The sequence below is a fragment of the Rhinolophus ferrumequinum genome, chromosome 2 (genome assembly GCF_004115265.2).
Source record: "Rhinolophus ferrumequinum isolate MPI-CBG mRhiFer1 chromosome 2, mRhiFer1_v1.p, whole genome shotgun sequence".
Classification (NCBI taxonomy): domain Eukaryota; kingdom Metazoa; phylum Chordata; class Mammalia; order Chiroptera; family Rhinolophidae; genus Rhinolophus; species Rhinolophus ferrumequinum.
The window spans coordinates 49,205,667-49,223,283 of record NC_046285.1 but is presented as its reverse complement, the minus strand read 5'-3'; the positions used below and the strand labels follow the sequence as shown (position 1 = coordinate 49,223,283).

Genomic DNA, 17,617 nt, shown 5'->3' with positions numbered 1-17,617 from the left:
GCAAACCTCCAAATTGGAACCTTAGGCCTCTTGATGCCACTGTCTTTTTAAATAAATGAAAGAGCAGTTGGTCTATTTGTGATGCAGTGCGGCAGTGGGAACCTGTGACTGGATTTCAGCACGGGTGCACACCTGCTGCCCAGGGGAGGACGAGTCAGGGTCCTCTCCGCTTGTGGAAATGAAGGCCGATATTGGCTTCCAGGGCTCAGCTGGCACCTGCCCCCTGCCCCGTTCTGGGAACCAGCACCATCTGGATGCCTGGACGGACTATCACTTTTAAGAGGAGGAGGAAGAGCACAGCTAATGTTTTAATATTATTTGGGCATCACATTAAACACAGAATAAAGGACACAAGAAATGTACTGGTTTTAGCTTCTTGATGTCCTAAAATTTTCATGTCATGGCAATTAAAAATCAAAAAGTCTGGCCTAGAGAGGGGGACGGGGGATCCTCAAATGTGGAAGACCTTAACACAGGACTGTGATCGTCTAACCAGCATCAGTCTCCCTAAATGCAGGCTTGAAAAGGAACTTACTATAGCGATAATGCAGTGATTACAAGCTGTCCAATATTTCCTAAACACTGATAATTCCAGAAGTCATTCCAACACACGACCCTTGGTGGAATCCAAGCAGTATTGAAGGCTGCTTATTCATCTCTAGCCAGGGCTTTTCAGGAGGCCATGGGTCTTCAAGGCCTTCACAAAATGTACCTGAGACACTCAAACGCCAAGTCGACTCAAATAAGCCTCCCAGGCAGCTTTTCTGTACATCTCAGCTGCTTGCAGACGATTAGCGGATGTTATTATGCCGCGACCTACAATGATGATATCAGAACCTCGTTTGCCAATAACTTCTTGTGGGCTATTGTACTGTTGGCCGAGATTGTCCCCTGCAAAAACACAAAAGTTACTGTTTAACACAATATAAAACATCAGTAAACCTGTCCCATGACTTTCCTGGAAAAGTATCTAACCAGCTTTAAATAGAAATATGCTCTTGCTTTCCATGCCTCTCCTACACAGTGAGTGAGTAGACAAAGAGACCCCCTGACATAGGCTAGAGACCTCCACAGTAAAGAAAGAAGCCAACCAACGTCTAGATGTAGAGCATTTATAGTGTAACAGTATCAAAAAACAAAAAAGATCACCGTTATTGCCAAGAAAGGTTCAATACCGAAAAGAAAATAACAAAAATTGGCCTTACAATTGGGGACAATTTTAGTGTACATCTCAGAATCACTGTGACACACTGTTGGAAAAGGACTCCCAGGGCATCTAAATGGCCCATAACCACACACTGGGCCTTTCTGCCACAGCCCGAGTGCTCAGACCACGCACAAAGCCGAATCCTTAATTTTGGGTTTTTCGTTCTTTTCATGGACTTTTATTGGGGTATAATTGACATATAACAGTTTCAGGTATACAACATGGTTCAGTTTTTGTATATTGTGAACTGATCACCACCTTAAGTCTAGTTAACATTCATCCCCTTGTATAATTACAACAATTTCATATATTCTAGGCTCCTTTGTCGTAAATTAATTGACCATGTACGTATGGGTTTACTTCTGGACCCTACTCCATTCATCTATATGTCTGTTTTATGCCAATACCATACTGTTTTGATTACTAGCTTTGTAATATAATTTGAAATCAGGAAATATGATGCCTCCAGCTTTGTTCTTCTTTCTCAAGATTGCTTTGGATATTTGAGGTCATTTGTGGTTCCATGCAAATTTTAGGATTGTTTGTTCTATTTCTATGAAAAATGTCATTTGAATTTTGATAGGGATTGCATCAACTCTGTAGATTGCTTTGGGCAGTATGGACATTTTAATAACATTAATTCTACAAATTCATGAGCACAGAATATCTTTCCATATATTGGTGTCTTCTTCAATTTCTTTCATCAGTGTCTTATAGTTTTCAGTGTACAGGACTTCAGAAACCTCCTTGGTAAATTTATTCCTACGTATTTTATTATTTTTGATGCAACTGTAAATGCAATTGTTTCCTTATTTTCTCTTTCTGATAGTTTGTTATTAGTGTATTAGGTTGGTGCAAAAATAACTGCAGTTTAAAAGGTTAAAAATTGCAAAAACTGCAATTACTTTTGCATCAACCTAATATATTGACTTTGTATCCTGACAATTTACTGCATTTTATTAATTAGAAAAAGTTTTTGGTGAAGTCTTTGGTATTTTCTATATGTAATAACATGTCATCTGCAAACAATGACAATTTGCCGCCAGAGCCAGGTTATATGAAGGTGTCTCCTGAGAAGCAGTCACAAAAATCAGGGCTCCCAATACACCAGCCAGCTGTAGCGAGGGAGAGCACAAAGACGGCGTCCATTAGCTCACATTCCCTGAGACCAGCTCTGTAGGCCCCACCTGTGTGTCAAACCTGCAGCCTGCCCTTCAGGCTGCAGCTGCAGGACAAGTAAATAGACCTCTTTCACAGAAAGACTGGGATTATGCTTCAGTATGCTGTCTGTGCAGCACTCTGGGGGTGGTAGCCTGAGAACTGTCTCCCCTATCGTTACAGCCTGTGGCACTCAGGAATGCAAATCCCCCTCCCCCGCTACTAGATCCAGGAGATGAAGGGGTGTGCCCAGGGCGGGAGCCCCAAAACTGGGGCACTAGACACCTATAAAAGCTTCCCTCCGAGAGATACTTGAGCTCTGGAACACAGCAGAGGGAGAGCGCGAAGATGGTGCCCACCCTTTGAGGTCTCTGGAAAGGATTACAGTCAGCCCTTAGATGTGTGTTGACTGAGAAGCCTGCCCCTCAGGGTGCAGCTATGATGAAAAGCTAACAGGCTTCTTTCACAGAAAGGCTGAGCTCCTGGATCTGTTGTTTCTTGCTGTGCCCTGGGTGGTGGAACCTGTTTAAGATCATTTCTCTGTTGGTTACAGTCCTGTGGGACCCAGAGCTAGGCCAGGCAGAAGTGTCCCTCGGTGGCAGCTGCAAACATCGAGGCACCAGACAAGGGTAGAAGCTCCTTTCTGGGCGACACCGGTGATTTGGAGTGAGGCAGTGGGGGAGTGCAGGTTGTGTTCCACCAGCCTGTTCCGAGAGCACTTCTGTAAGCCCCTAGATGTGTGTCAAATCCGAAGCCCGGCCTCAGGCCAAAGCGCCAGGACAAGCAAATAGGCCTCTTTCACAGAAAGACGGGGTGTGTTCGAGCATGCTGTCTGCGGTGCCCTGGAGGTGGTCGCCTGCTAGGAACTGCCCCCCAGTCGTTACAGCCATTGGGATCCAGGAACACAAGTTCCCTAGCCTCCAGAGCCACATGATCAAGGGGTGTCCCCTGGGCAGCAGATGGTGTAAAAACTCTCTTCCAGGAGATACTGTGCTCTGGAGGGCGAAGACAGCGCCTACTAGTCTCCATCCCGGGAGGTTTCCAGCCAACTCTTAGATGTATGTTAAGTTAGAGGCCTTCCCTGCGGGCCAACACTTCAATGTTAGCAAACGAGCCTTTTAGTATCTGGGTACCATCGGCTGCCTCTGAGCTGGGCCTGGGGCAGGTGAGTCTGCTCAGAGCCCTCAGCTCACTCTCGTCTGTGAGTCTCGTGGACACAAGCCCCATTAGTGTTCAAAGCTAGATGTTTTGGGGGCTCATCTCTCAGGTGCGGGTACCGCTGGGGCACTCGATGTGCAGTTCAAACCCTTCACTCCTCACAGAGAAGCTCTGGGTTGGAGGTCCCTCCCGATTGTGGGTTCCACTCCAGGGGTGGGGTGTATGGTAAGATTGCGCCCCAGCCTCTCCTACTCCCTTGGATGTGCGTTTCTTGTTCTTCGCCGAAGTGTGGTACTTGCTCAGCCAGCCTCAGTTTTTGTTTTCAGAGGAAACTATTCCTTATGTAGCTTGGTGTGTCCAGGGGAGGAGGTAAGTGCAGGACACCTACATCGTTATCTTGAACCCGAAACCCTCTTTTTCCTTCCTTTCAAATTCTGTTGTTCCAGAAGCCTTCTGTTAAATGGCTTATCATTCAAAGCCAAGATGCTTTCAATATCCCCCAAAGCCTGTATCATAAGTGTACTATCTAGTGAAAGAATTGGGGGGGCTCACAAGGGACGCTAACAGTCGACAAGCACGGAGTGCTTACTCTGTCAAGACAGTGTGTAAATGCGTTACACATGGTATCGCTTAAGCCTCTCAACAACCCTGTGAGGTCACCACCATTATCCTCATTTCACAGATGAAGAAAATGAGACTGAAAGAAGTCAACTGAGTTGTCCAAAGATACACGGTTACTAAATAGAAGGATCAGAAATCCAAATCTATCTGACTCATAAAATGTTTAATACAAATGTGGAGTTTAAAAAAAACACGTTGAAAGCTGAGGCCACTATTACAAAGCCTTAGGAAGGCAGGTCACCTGCTGAGGCTCCGCCACGCACAGAGCCTGTACCACGGAATCTGGGAAATGGAGGCCTCCAATACTCTAACCCCGGGGTAACGTCTACCACTGATTAATTTATTGGAAGGCTCATCAGCCTCTTCGCTTTCTCTCTGATTACAGAAAGTTAATGATTTCTGTTTAAAGTACTTAAAAACAAAATACCAAAAAGGTAGTACCTTCCTTTTCTTAAGTGTGGTTATATTATTGACATAAAATAATTAGCTCCTTCGAGGTTAATGGGTATCCACTAGTTCTAGTATTTCAGAGTTTAAAAAGAAAACCGAGATTTACCAAACTCATACCCTCAATCATTATGTTCTCAGGGCAATCCTTCCAGTTACAGAAATACCAACTTTCATCAGCTCCTAAAAAGCATAGTGTCCGTTCCCTCCAACATTTGCAAAAGTACTTCTAGAATATTTATGTGGCACAGGGGCACTGTGCTGGAGGGTAAGCAATCTTCAGAAAGAGCTCTCATCCTTGAGGAGTTTCTAGAGTAGACGAGTATTCCAGGAACTCTCTACATGTTCAAAAATCTATACAAGGATGTTCAGTTTGTAACTGTCTAAATGCATCAACAGGAGAATGGTTAAACATACCATGGTCCCAACCCTAACTAGGTAACGCTACTGTAGTTGTTAAAAGGCACCTCTAGATGTGCAAACATAACATAGCTGCACAGATACAAAACATTCTCCAACTCTGTGTGCATATGTGAGTACATGTAAAGCCAAAGGTCTGTAAGGATACACGTCACACCATTTATGTGACTGTCTGTGGAGAGGGAAGCTGGCCTGAGGAAAGAAGGGTGTGAAGGAGAGACGGGTATGAGTTATATAAGAATGACTAGTATAGGGCGGACGGGTAGCTCAGTTGGTTAGACTGCAAGCTGTGGTCAACGGGGCTGCCAGTTCGATTCCCACATGGGCCATCGAGCTGTGCCCTCCGCAACTAGATTGACAATGAGCTGCCGCTCAGCTCCCGGGTGGCCAGATGGCTCAGTTGGTTGGAGCCCGGGCTCTCAACCACAAGGTTGCCGGTTTGACTCCCACAAGGGATGGCGGGCTGCGTCCCCTGCAACTTGCAACGGCAACTGGACCTGGAGCTGAGCTGCGCCCTCCACAACTAAGACTGAAAGGACAACAACTTGACTTGGATGGAGCTGATGAGTCCTGGGAAAAACACACTACTGTTCCCCAACAAAAAGTCCTGGAAATACACACTCTTCCCCTTCCCCAATTTAAAAAAAAAAAAAAAAGAATGGCTAGTATAAAATCTACTTTTCTTTTAACAGTTTTAAAGGTAACTTTTGAACTTTTCAATGTAAAAACTGATGTCAGAGTGTCAACCTGACAAATTCCACTGAGGGGTGATCAGCACAGTTGTTTTCATTTTAAATAGTATTTCTAAGAACCCTACTGTTCACAGTTCCAATCTCTAATGCCTTAAGCCTAATCCATAAAGAAGGAAAGAGATGGAAAGTGGGATAAACTCCCACACCCGTGATTGCATAGCTTTGTTGCACAATAGCCAATTCAGGAAAAATAAAAATTTTCCAGGTCATCATTTCTTCCCCATTCAAAATCAAAGCAGTGTTAGTGAGCCCCATAGGACATTTAAATATATATATTTTTATACTTAGATTACTCCTTTATGGACTAGTAACCAACACTGAGAAAATGTGCACTGATCTTTAGCCACTACAACTGCATTTCTCAGACTGCTGAAAGTGTTACATGTTCAAATACGCTCGAGAGACAAGACAGAACCAAGTCTCTCCACAGGGAGTCACAACAGACATTAGCCCATCAAAGGCTCTGCAAAGTCCTCTAACAAAGACAAAGGTTTGTGTTTACCTTAGCGCTTCTTCCTTGAGCATAAAACCTTTTTTGGCAGCATACCCAGAACATCAGTTGGTAAACATTAATCTAAAATATCAGTTTCGGGGTATATTTCAATGAAAAGTAGCTTTCTACATTTTCCCCCTCAAATTAGACCACGAGCTAATTTGCATGTCTAAGTCTGTCTCACCAGGCCAAAAGGGCTCATTCATTACTGCTCTAGACAAACAAGCTTTCTCTTTAGCAACTTTAAAATAACACACAAAATTTTACTTTGCCTTGCTGACTTGGGTAAAGAGTATTTTGGAAGAACCATAACCAAGAAACAGATTTACCTCCTGCTTCTAATTGAACTCCTGGAGTTAAGTGAAGAAATTCTGGTTTCATGCTTACTCGGGAGCCAGAAATAAAGCCAATCACAAATTCAGAATGCTCCTCAGCCATTCTAACCTAAATGGGATGTAATAGGACAGATGACAAGAAAGCAGTTAACAACACAGAATAATAGTTCTGCAAGTAACAAACTGGCTCTAGTAAGGAAGTTTGCTATTTTATAGATGTCTTTCATTTCATATTGAACTCACTGTATCTAAAGCAGAAAATTTTAGACATGAACCTGCATACTTGCTCCATTGACCCCGTCTCTCCTTCTCCCAATTAACCATACCTAACAACATTAAAGATCCTACACCATACGTGTCTAAAATCTAGATGCTGCATAATTATTTATTTGTAGTAACACCTGGGGACCTACCTATGTTCAAAAAGGATATGATGAGCATACTCTAGAATACCTTTTTAATGGTATGAAATCATATTAAAGATTCACTGTCTAGCTACGCTGGATACTCATGTTATATGGATGACCACCATATGAAAAACAGCTCTGTGGTCAAGAGCTAAAGAAAGCTCACCTCTACCGCTTTCCTCCTCCTCTAATATTTGCTAACAACTGGTCTCTACAACTTCTAAACCATTACCGCACACACACGGAAGTCTCTCTAGAAGGTCTGACTGTCTAATTTGGCTCTTCCCTGAAGCTCAGACTGCTTTTTTTTTCTTGCCACCAGTACTACCACCTACCGATAAGCAATGTCTTCTCCTGGAGCCAGACTCAAGAGTCCCAGAATGCCAAATACCAGCACCGACTGACTCATGAACCCTGAGAGCTGCTCTGAGAGCTGGGAAATCATAGACATGTATGGTCTATTCAGGGGTAGGGTTAAAACCTGGCCCTAGGGCCATGGGAATTCTTCACAGTTCCACACACAGCCTTTGAAATAACATGAAAACATAAATTCCCACGTAAAAATTAAAATATTAAAGTCAAAAGTTCTATTACTTTTAAAAGTAATAGTCTTTAAAGTATCTATAAAGGTGATCCAGCCAACTTTCTAGGTGATTATCCGACTATGAAACTTACCCAGAGGAAAATGTGAAGAGGAACTTTTTAACTAGATAATTATCCTCTCTCCTTTTATTCTGGAATGCAGGGGTGGGGGCTGGGTATTAAGGTGTATAGTGTTACAAGAACTTTTAATAATGGGGGAGTTACTGGAGGGACAGTGGGACTGGACTCTACTTAAGAGCTCTGCCACACAAACCAATCAGTATCAAAGACTGAAAAAGAAAAAGCTACTTCATGTGGGCTGCTGCCATCAGAATGCATCTCTGTGGGACTTGGGAGATTCGGAGAAGAAGCTCTTCAATTTCAACTCCTGCTGAGATGGAAAAAAACCTATCTGAAAGGTCAGGTAAGCATACAGGTGGATGTTTATTTGACCAAATATCTGCGTTTCAATGTTTCTCTCTTGGGAGTACAATTCAAATCTCTTAAGTGCCCCCTACAAGACAGAAAATGCTATTAACTGTCAGGCAACCCTAGCCAACTAGGATTAATATACTGTCACACTAACAGCTGCTATTTATTTATTTTTTTTTAGCAGAGGTTTCACAGACCCCTAATTAAGATACTTCCTTCCCCTGGAACATGCAGTATAACAGCCCAGCCTTCTCACCCTAGTCCGTCGCTTACCGCTGCTTTCGTGTAGTTCCCGGTGGCCAAGGAGCCCGCGGAGCTCATTTCCGCAATGAGCAGACAGGCCCGGCGCAGAGGCAGGCCTACTTCTTGCAGCCCTTTCACCACTCCTGGGCCGGGCACTGCGTGAGCATTGACTACATCTGCCCAAGAAGCTATTTTAAAGACACCACCTAAGAAGAAGGGGGAAAAAAGGTATGTGTCAAATTTCAAACAAAAACCTGTCACTGTTTGCCCAACCAACTACAATAAGAAATAATCTCCTAGTAACATGTTAGTTAAATAGTGAAACACTTCAAGAATTTTAGTGATTAGCAGTAGACCTATGGTTCCAACTGTGGAAAATTTATGTCCACCTACCAGCTAGTTGAGAGATCACAATGAAAAAGAAAAACTCTTGCAAATTCTGCACTTAAGTTTTCCAGTAACACTAAGACTGTTTTTCCTTGCAGGCTGAAGCTTGCCAATAAAACGCACGCAATTAGAAATGGTCTCCCGTGAAGAGAGGTGTTTACAGAGGTCAAAGATATCAACATTCTGACATTCCTCTAAAAGTGACAAATTTTCATTCTGCAGGGATCTCTCAGCCGCTTTACCATGTCTCAAATCTACTTGTTCCTTAGCTCTCTTTAGCTCTTCTAATTTCAGTAGGCAATTGTATTCATTTTAAAAGCTGACAGCAGGGCGGCTGGATGGCACCCAAAGTTGGTTAGAGCGTGAGCCCTTAACAAGGTTGCCGGTTCAATTCCCACATGGGATGGTGGGCTGCGCCCCCTGCAACTAAAGATTGAAAACGGTGACTGGACTTGGAGCTGAGCTGCGCCCTCCACAACTAGATTGAAGGACAACGACTTGGAGCTGATGGGTCCTGGAGAAACACTGTTCCCCAATATTCCCCAATAAAATTTATAAAAAATAAAAATAAAAAAGCTGACAGCAATAACTCTAATTGATTTTTTAAAAAACTACATGCAAGCCTGTAGAAAGTTTATATAGAACTCTTACAGTAGGTCAATAAATTAAGCAACATGATGAGGGTAGGACATCTCAAGCACATAAAGAAGTTAGACAAATCTACGCTAAAGAAATAGCTTAAGAATAGGCATGTATTACTTAAAAAAAATTGTCTCAAAACATGCCTGTGTTAATAACAAAACATATAAGGTTAAGCGAAAACAAGCATTAGATACATACAACAGAAATTTGCAATATACAAATTGCAATAGAATCTATATACAATAGAAGAGGTAGAGAATTAAGTATTCTTTTCAACCAATAAATGCTCTACTTTGAGTGCCTATTTAACATAAAAATTTCTTTAAAAAGGACACCTATCAACCAATCTTCTTCTGCTAATAAATCCTAACAACTTTATACGTTTTCATTGTTTCCTGTATCTGCAATTTTCATTTTTCAAACATCAGAACTCACTGTGCTCTGCAGGGCCAAGCCATTTTTGCCTGCCTAGAACCTATGCCCCCTTCTTCTGGCATCAGCACCATTTTCTTTAGAGGAACTACCCCTGACCAAATCTCGGGTTAAGACGTTTACATAGTTAAAACCCTGCTATCCCCAGTGGTGGGCATAGTACCCCGGCGAGCTAATAAAGGTACTAGCTCTCCCTTTAGCTATTCTATACCTAAGGTATTCTATACCCAGTGACTGGTTTGGGGTTGGCAGGAGGAGTATGCCTACCTGAGAAAGAAGTCAAGAAAGAAGAAAGCAGAGCTGAGATGAAGAGAAAGCAAGTCCAAAAGACATCACTTGAGCTCCTGGATCCAACTATACTTGACAGCCTGTTCTACAGCTGGCCTTTCAGTGATGTGAGCCAGTACAGTTCCTTTTTTTCCTTCAGCCAGTTTAAGCTGGATTTCTGATTCTTGCAGATTCCTGAATAATACCTACCTTCATACTGCTTTTTTACTGTGTTTCCTATATCTGCAAATTTCCGGTCTTCAAATATTAAGAACTCATGGCGTTTTGCCAGAGTTGTTAACTCCTCCATCACATCCAGAGTAAAATCATTCAAAATATCAACATGAGTCTTGAGCATGCAGATGCTGGGCCCTAAAGCATCGGCGAGCTGCAACAGCTCTCTGGACTCTGAAATATCAGCAGACACACACAGATTGGTCTCTTTTTTTTGCATAAGCCTGAGAAGCTTCGATGCAACTGGGTGGATCCTGGGCAGCTCTGCACGTGCACCAAAGCTGAGTTCTTTGGGTGCTTTCTTTACAGAAGGGAGAGAACCATTATGATCAGCTGCCACAAAAACATTCTCCTGAATAAATCTCTTCACTCTCTCGACCATCTCAGCATCGATTTTTTCCTGTTGCTCAAGAATCGCCAGCATTTTGGACAATGTACACACTGAGTGGAGACGGATGCCATGTGCCTGCAACTTGTCCCTGCCTCCCTGCTCTCTGTCCAGCAGCACCACAGCGTCGGTGACCTGCAAGCCCTCCTTCTGAAGAACCTCCACCGTCTCCAAAACACTAGATCCACTAGTAATGACATCTTCAATGATCAAACAGGCTTCTCCTGGATTAACAGCTCCTTCTACAAGACGCTTAGTACCTGAAAAAGAAACAATTCTATTGATTCCAATTTAAAATTATGTATTTTAGTCAACTCACGAAGTATTTTGCAATATAAATCTGGGCTGTACTTATGAAGGGGTAGATGATCTAAATCTTATTTTCTGACAATCTACTTGGGATTTATTTCTGATGAATCTTCAAAATGCCACGATTACCATTTTGTTCAGTGTCTCAATATCCCCAAACTGTCAAAGTTACATATACGGAATATTTACAGTAAAACTAGCAAGTTATTTTGTAGTGTAAGTACCACTTAACATGCTTATGATCAAAATTCCAAATACAGGTCTTAAAGCAAGATCTCTCTCCTAGATCAAGGAAAGTGATGAAATACAGAATAACCCAATATCCTCAATGAAATCATGCCTTTTCCCATTAACAAACCAGTTCATTACACAAGATCAGCCAAAAAGTTGGCCTTTGCAGATGTAAATTCAGGAGGGAAAATACTCAGCAACCATTTAGACCAATCACTACAACTTTACGTACTTATGTAATGCAATGTGACTAAATACACTTTTTTACTCTAACCCCCACTATAGACTATTTTCAGAAAATCTACAAAATGTAAATAACTAAGGCTGTAGACTTTATAGACTAATTTTTTTAGAGACTTATTTTTATATTTTCCACTACCAAATTTGTCTTATTTTGAAACAGAAATACGCGTAGTACTGGGCACTTTGCCCACGTTTTTTGTTTTACCACAGGTACCATTTTTGCACTTTCCCATTCCTTTTCTCTTTACTCCTGCCCCCTCCCACCCGCCCCTTGAAAAACTGGCAAGTTTAACTGAATCAGCTTAGACTAGAACACATGACCGTATTTCTAGGTATATTTAAAAATGAATGATCTTATTCTAAGAAATATTTTTGAAGATAATAAGGAAATAGAAATGATAATTTCTTTATGGGCAGGAATTAATATAAACAAACACTATGCCTTCAAGCCTCAAAAATGCTTTTACTATTTTTATAATGGACAATTTCAAACAAAAAAAGCTTCACAACAGTATAACACCCCTAAATACAGCATCTCACCACTTAACAACTGGGTGAACAATTCTTGTTTCAACTATATCTCAACCCCGCCCCCCATAATTTTTAGAAGCAAATCCCAGAAATCATATGATTTTATCATAAGAATTTCTAGAATGCACCTATAAAAGGACTCTTTTCAAAAAAAAAATAACAGAAATACTGCCACACAAACATAAAACAAAACAAAAACACCATTACTTTCTCAATATCAACTATGGAGTCAGTTCCAGTATTTTTAGATTGAGTTGGTTTTAAAGCAAACCCACATGTTTAAAACACCCACCTGATAAACTCTTTTCATGGGCCCATGAAAAACATATTTTCATTAAAAATTTCATGTGGCATTTATACTGCTTTATAAGAGTAACTTTCTTCATGCATTTCTCTTCATGCTATTTATAAATACACTGGGAAAGTATGTGTTCTTAGAACATTCTGCTGATGAGGGAAGGGCTGGTAAAAATGTTGGGTCTCATAGATATGGTGCAAAAAAAGCACTGTTTTCATTGTGTAATAAATACAAACCATTTCACCCCTAGACTCTAAAGAAAAGGAAGGTGATTTATAGCAACAGTTAACAAATTCCACGAGCCATAACAACTTAAAGGTCTTATGAAGAATATTCAAGGTGACTCTAGTAAAACATCAGTGCCTAGAAAAAGTTCTAGCAGTATCAGGTTACATATCAACTTAATTCTTATATGACTGTTATTTTACCATAATCCTTTGTTTCTTTTCTTCTAATAAGCATTGGAATTTGGTTGGTTGAACAGATAATTGTAGCTAATGGTAAAGCTGTATAAGGTACTCCACACACAGTGTCAAATTTGATCCCTGCATTTTGGGCAGTTTGGAATAAAATTTCTGCAACCTGTAAAGAAAATGAACACATAAACCATGATTATTTCTATTTTAAATGGTGTATAAATAATGTAACATAACATTAAAGACAGTAATACAACCCAGTAGGAAAGTCTCAAACCTGATCATAAAAAAGAACAAATGCCTTTTTGTTAAACTACCCACAGCATAAATCTCAGTTTACAAATATAAAAACACAACAAGGAACCTACTTGTCTAGACTGAGGGTCTGCTCTGAGGGTAACATGGGATGTGAGGAAAGGCTGTGATGTTGATCCCATGGACTAAAGATGGCTGCCAGGCTTCCCAGCTTTCCTCCGTAATCCAGTATGCTTTCAGTATCTAAACCTTTCTATCACCCACGAGTTATATTTTCTGCCTGAAAGAAGTCTTCAGTTAAGAAGTTTCGTAAGAGAAATTAAGAAAACAATCCCATTTACAACTGCATGAAAAAATAAAATACCTAGCAACAAATTTAACCAAGGAGGTCAAAGACCCGTACGCTGAAAACTGTAAGATAATGATGAAAGAAACTGAAGATACAAATAAATGGAAAGATATTCTGTGCTCATGGATTGGAAGAATTAATATTAAGATGTCCATATACCTAAGCAATCTACAGATTCAATGCAATCGCAATCAAAATTGCCATGGCGACGGGTGGAGTCAAGATGGCAGCCTAGGTAAAACCTGAACTCCCTGCCTCCCATGAACACATCAAAATTACAATGGAATTATAGAACCACCATCACCGAGGACCACCTAAAGACCAGCTGAACAGAAATCCTAAAACAAAGGATATGAAGAAGCAGCCACATTGAGACTGACTGGTAGGAGGGAGGGGCAGAGCCACAGACCGGACAGGTGCCACACGCACAGCGAGGCGATTAATACACAGGAGGGACAGCTAGGCTATGGAGGTCCCCCCTGAGGAGTGAGGGGTCAGCCCCACCCTGGCTTCCCAGGGTCCCCATTCTGGGAAGAGGAGTTCCCATAATATCTGGCTTTGAAAACCAGTGGCGATTACATCGCAGAGACACAGGACTACAGGAGACTGAGACACTGCTCTTAAAGGGCTGAAGTACAAACAAACTTGCTCCGAGTCCCAGTACAGAGGCAGCAGCCTGAGAAGGGCCTGTGTCATATTGGGAGAAATTAAACTGACTAACTTTAGGGCAAGTGCTGGAGGGGTAGGGATCGGAAGAACTCTCTGAGGCTGGAAGTACTGGCAGGCACCATTTTTCCTTTGTTGAGCTCTCCTCCCACTTAGCAAGCCTGGTATGGGCAGGTGCAGAATCTGTTGCTCTCCATTAACCTGGCTAACAATGATCACCCTGCCCTGGCCTCTCCCTGAAACCATTCCCCACTCAATCTGCTCACCCAGTTGGAGCCTCTTCCAGAACAGCCTGACTAGGTATATAGGGGGTAGACTCTCCCAAAGGTCTGCAATCCCCACACAAGCTGCAGGGGGCCTCAGTTCACACTACAGACTCTCCCAAAGGTCTACAAACCTCACACAAATGGTAGCCGGCCTAAGCTTCCATTGTAGCTCCTGCCAAGTGGCCGGCCCCAAGTCTGGCACAAGTGGCAGCTGGTCTTGGCTCACACCTTAGGCTCTCCTAAGTGCCTCCTAGCCTAGCACAAGCTGCTGCTTAACGCTGACCAAACTGGAGCCACTCCCCAGAGGCTTCAAACCACTCCAGGCCTCCAGCCAAGCAGCTTTACAACTAACATATAGATGGGCAGCCTGCCTGGCACAAGAGCCTTGCTAAAGTGACTCCTGCTTCCTGGGGTCAGCCCCACACAACAGCTTGTCCCCTGTTGTCAAGGCTGACCCTCAGTCAGTCAGCCTGAGGGTCAACTCCACCCACTGACATGCCAGCAACAATCAAGGCTCAACGACAACAGAAGGGCACACACAACCCACACAGGGAACAGCCCTGGAGCACCTGGCTTCAGGTGACCAGAGGGACTGTGCAGCTGGCCCCATAGGACACCTTCTACATAAGGCCACTCTTTCCAGACCTGGAGACATAGCAGATCAACCGAATACATATACAAAAAACACAGCCAAAAGGAAGAGACGAAGAAACATGCTCCAAATGAAATAACAAAACAAAACTGCATAAAAAGAACTAAAGGAAATGGAGACAAGCAATCTACCAGGTAAAAAGTTCAAAGCATTGGTAATAAAGATACTCAATGAACTCAGGAGAAGAATAGATTAACTCAAAACTTCAACAAAGAGATATAGAATATAAAAAAGAATCAATCATATATGAAGACTACAATAACTGAAATGAATACACCAGAGGGAATCAACCACAGATTAAATGGAGAAGATCAAAGCAGAATATTTGGAAGTCAAGGTAGCAGAAAACACCCAATCGAAACAGCAGAAAGAAAAAAGAATTTAAAAAATGGAAATAGTTTAAGAGACCTACCTCTAGGACAACATCAAGCATACCAACATTAGCATCATAGGGGTCCCAGGAGAAAAGAGACAGCGACAAAAAACCTGTTTGAAGAAATAATGACTGAAAAATTCCCTAACCTGGCGAAGGAAATAGACATAGAATGTCCAAGAAGCACAGAGAGTCCCAAACAAGATGAACCCAAAGAGGCTCACACCAAGACACATCATAATTAAAATGCCTACAGTTGAAGGCAAAGAGAGAATCTTAAAAGTAGCAACAAAACAGTGGCTAGTTACACACAAGGGAGCTCACATAGACTATCAGCTGATTTTTCAACAGAAACTTTGCAGGTCAGAAGAGAATAAACATGAAACATTCAAAGGGAAAGGGAAAACCTACAACCAAGAATACTGTAACTATCAAGGTTATCATTCAGAATTGGAGAGATAAAATTTCCCCCAAAAGCAAAAGCCAAAAAAGTCCATCACCACTAAACCAGCATTACAAGAAAGGTTAAAAGGGCTTCTTTAAGTAGAAAAGGCCAAAACTGAAAATAAGACAATATAGCAAAGGAAAATTCTCACCGACAAAGGCAAATACTTAGTAAAAGTAGTGGATCAACCAATCATAAGGCTAATATGAAGGTTAAAACACAAAAGTAGTAAGATCGTATGTAAATACAATAAATTAAGGGATACACACACACAAGAGGGGAAAAAAATGACAAAAGCACATTTAGACCCTTCTACTCAGTGAGGTCTGCAGCTTTGGCTGGCAGCATATTACGCCTCTACTCCAGCATATTACGCCTTTTAACAAAATTCCCACGTGATTCATATATACTTAAAATTTAAGAAACACTGTGCTAGAAACATCTAATTTGTAGAAAGTGTTTCCTTAGATTGACAAAAAAGAAAAAAACCTGCCTCCATGAAATGTCCATCCTCAGGCCTTAATTCTTACTCCTGGTCGCACAGTGCAAAATCGAATCCTCCCTTCCAAGCAACAGTCTTTCCAAGTATTTGAGTAGCTGCTAAATTCTTCCCACCCATCTCTTCCTTTCTTCCCCACATCTAATTTTCTAGAGATTAAATACACAGAATTTCGACCACTTCTATGAGACAGGGCCCCAAACTGGGTTCCCGATTCTCTTGCAAAGCACGTGGGGTGAGTCAAAGAGCAGGCTGCTCTCTGGGTCCCCAAGAAGCTAACAGTTCCTGGCTTATGGGCTTCTCAAACCGACTCCCCAGGCTGACAGTAGAGTCGACCCTCACGCTGGGTTCTTTTGCTCTCACCTACAGCCCAACTCCTGTCACCCTCGCCCTCCATTCCCTGGTCCCCATTTCTGCCACCCAGCCCAGCTCTCCCGTTTCCCGGGCTGACACCTGACTCAGAAGACGTGGTCGAGACACGATACCCCGCAGATCGATGTACACCGGGGAAGAGAGCCCGCTCTTCAGCACGAAGTGTCCAAACTTGAAAGCCTGCACGTCGTACAGATCCGTTACCAATGACCCCAAAACTGAATCGGCGGCCGCCATCGCCGAGCGCTCCACGTTCGCTCTGAACGCTAACGTGGGCGGGTACGCTGGCCTTGGCGCCCGGATGACATCACCTGATAAGCCCCGCCCCTTCCGCCTCCTTTTCCGGCCGCTGGGCGGGGCGGCTGCGCGCGGCTCTAGATCCTGTACCGAGGATGCAATGGCTGTAGCGACGTGTGCACCAAGGTTTATGCTACTGCTGGCTGTCTCTGGATGGCATCGATGGAGTTTAAAGTCCCGAATAGTTAGATCGACTCCAACATCATGAAGTCAAGCCTTTCAAGAGAGTTTGTATAAATCCTGCCCACTTTTTGTAGCTCAGTGTCCTCTTAATTTTCCCTACTTCTTGGCCAAGCGTGTCGTTCTTTGCCTGTTATTAGCCACACCCCTTCCCCTCCCCCGTTTCTCCAAATAGAGTGTAAGTACTCTTCTCAGTTCTTTCAACTTCATGGCATCCGTCACATGACAATGTCATAGTAGTTTGCACATGGGTCTATAAAGCGCTTGGTAGGTTCATTACCTCTTCCATGGGCTCTAAGCAACCTTGTCGCATCCAGCGCAACATGGGCAGTGATAGAACGAGAAGGGGTGGCTTTGGGTTAAGTTTTAAGAAAGAAAGAAACAGAGACTTAATGCTGTTGAATCTCAGAGGGCCAAGGGTCTCACAGTCATGAAAGACTGGAGCGCAAAATCAGGCCGACTGGTGGCTTTTATTAATTATACAAGGGAGTAAAAATTATCTTATCTATGGTCTGTGAAACTCATCCATCATATCACAAAGGTGGTTTAATCCAATCATCCCCACCTGCAAACAACCGGATGACTTATTTAAGGTGTGTACCCTCCTGGGGATAAGTCTCTCTTGATAAA

General features: G+C 42.6%; 1 protein-coding gene across 3 annotated transcripts; it reads right to left on the bottom strand.

Moving 5' to 3' along the window:
- Nucleotides 1-358: 358 nt before the first annotated feature.
- On the bottom strand, nt 359-16,833 carry UMPS (uridine monophosphate synthetase). Of its 3 annotated transcripts, XM_033089972.1 has the most exons (7): nt 16,592-16,727; nt 13,002-13,168; nt 12,646-12,799; nt 10,194-10,865; nt 8,286-8,461; nt 6,586-6,700; nt 446-891 (listed from the first exon to the last, which is right to left on the bottom strand). In XM_033089972.1, exons 2-7 carry the CDS (start codon nt 13,068-13,070, stop codon nt 722-724), a joined length of 1,356 nt encoding a protein of 451 aa, XP_032945863.1. In that variant the 5' UTR covers nt 13,071-13,168; nt 16,592-16,727; the 3' UTR covers nt 446-721. The 3 variants fall into 3 exon arrangements, with proteins under 3 accessions (XP_032945855.1, XP_032945863.1, XP_032945873.1); XM_033089964.1 differs by lacking the exon at nt 13,002-13,168 and having other exon boundaries at nt 359-891; nt 16,592-16,833; XM_033089982.1 differs by lacking the exon at nt 13,002-13,168 and having other exon boundaries at nt 16,624-16,760.
- Between the last annotated feature and the right edge of the window lie 784 nt (nt 16,834-17,617).

Coding starts and splice junctions, on each gene's coding strand:
- UMPS (XM_033089964.1), bottom strand. CDS start 16,747: ATGGCGGCCGCCGATTCAGTTTTGGGGTCATTGGTAACGGATCTGTAC. Junction 8,462..10,193: donor AGTAAAAAAGCAGTATGAAG/GTAGGTATTATT, acceptor CCTTCTTCTTAG/GTGGTGTCTTTAAAATAGCT. Junction 892..6,585: donor AGTTCAATTAGAAGCAGGAG/GTAAATCTGTTT, acceptor GTGTTTTTGCAG/GGGACAATCTCGGCCAACAG.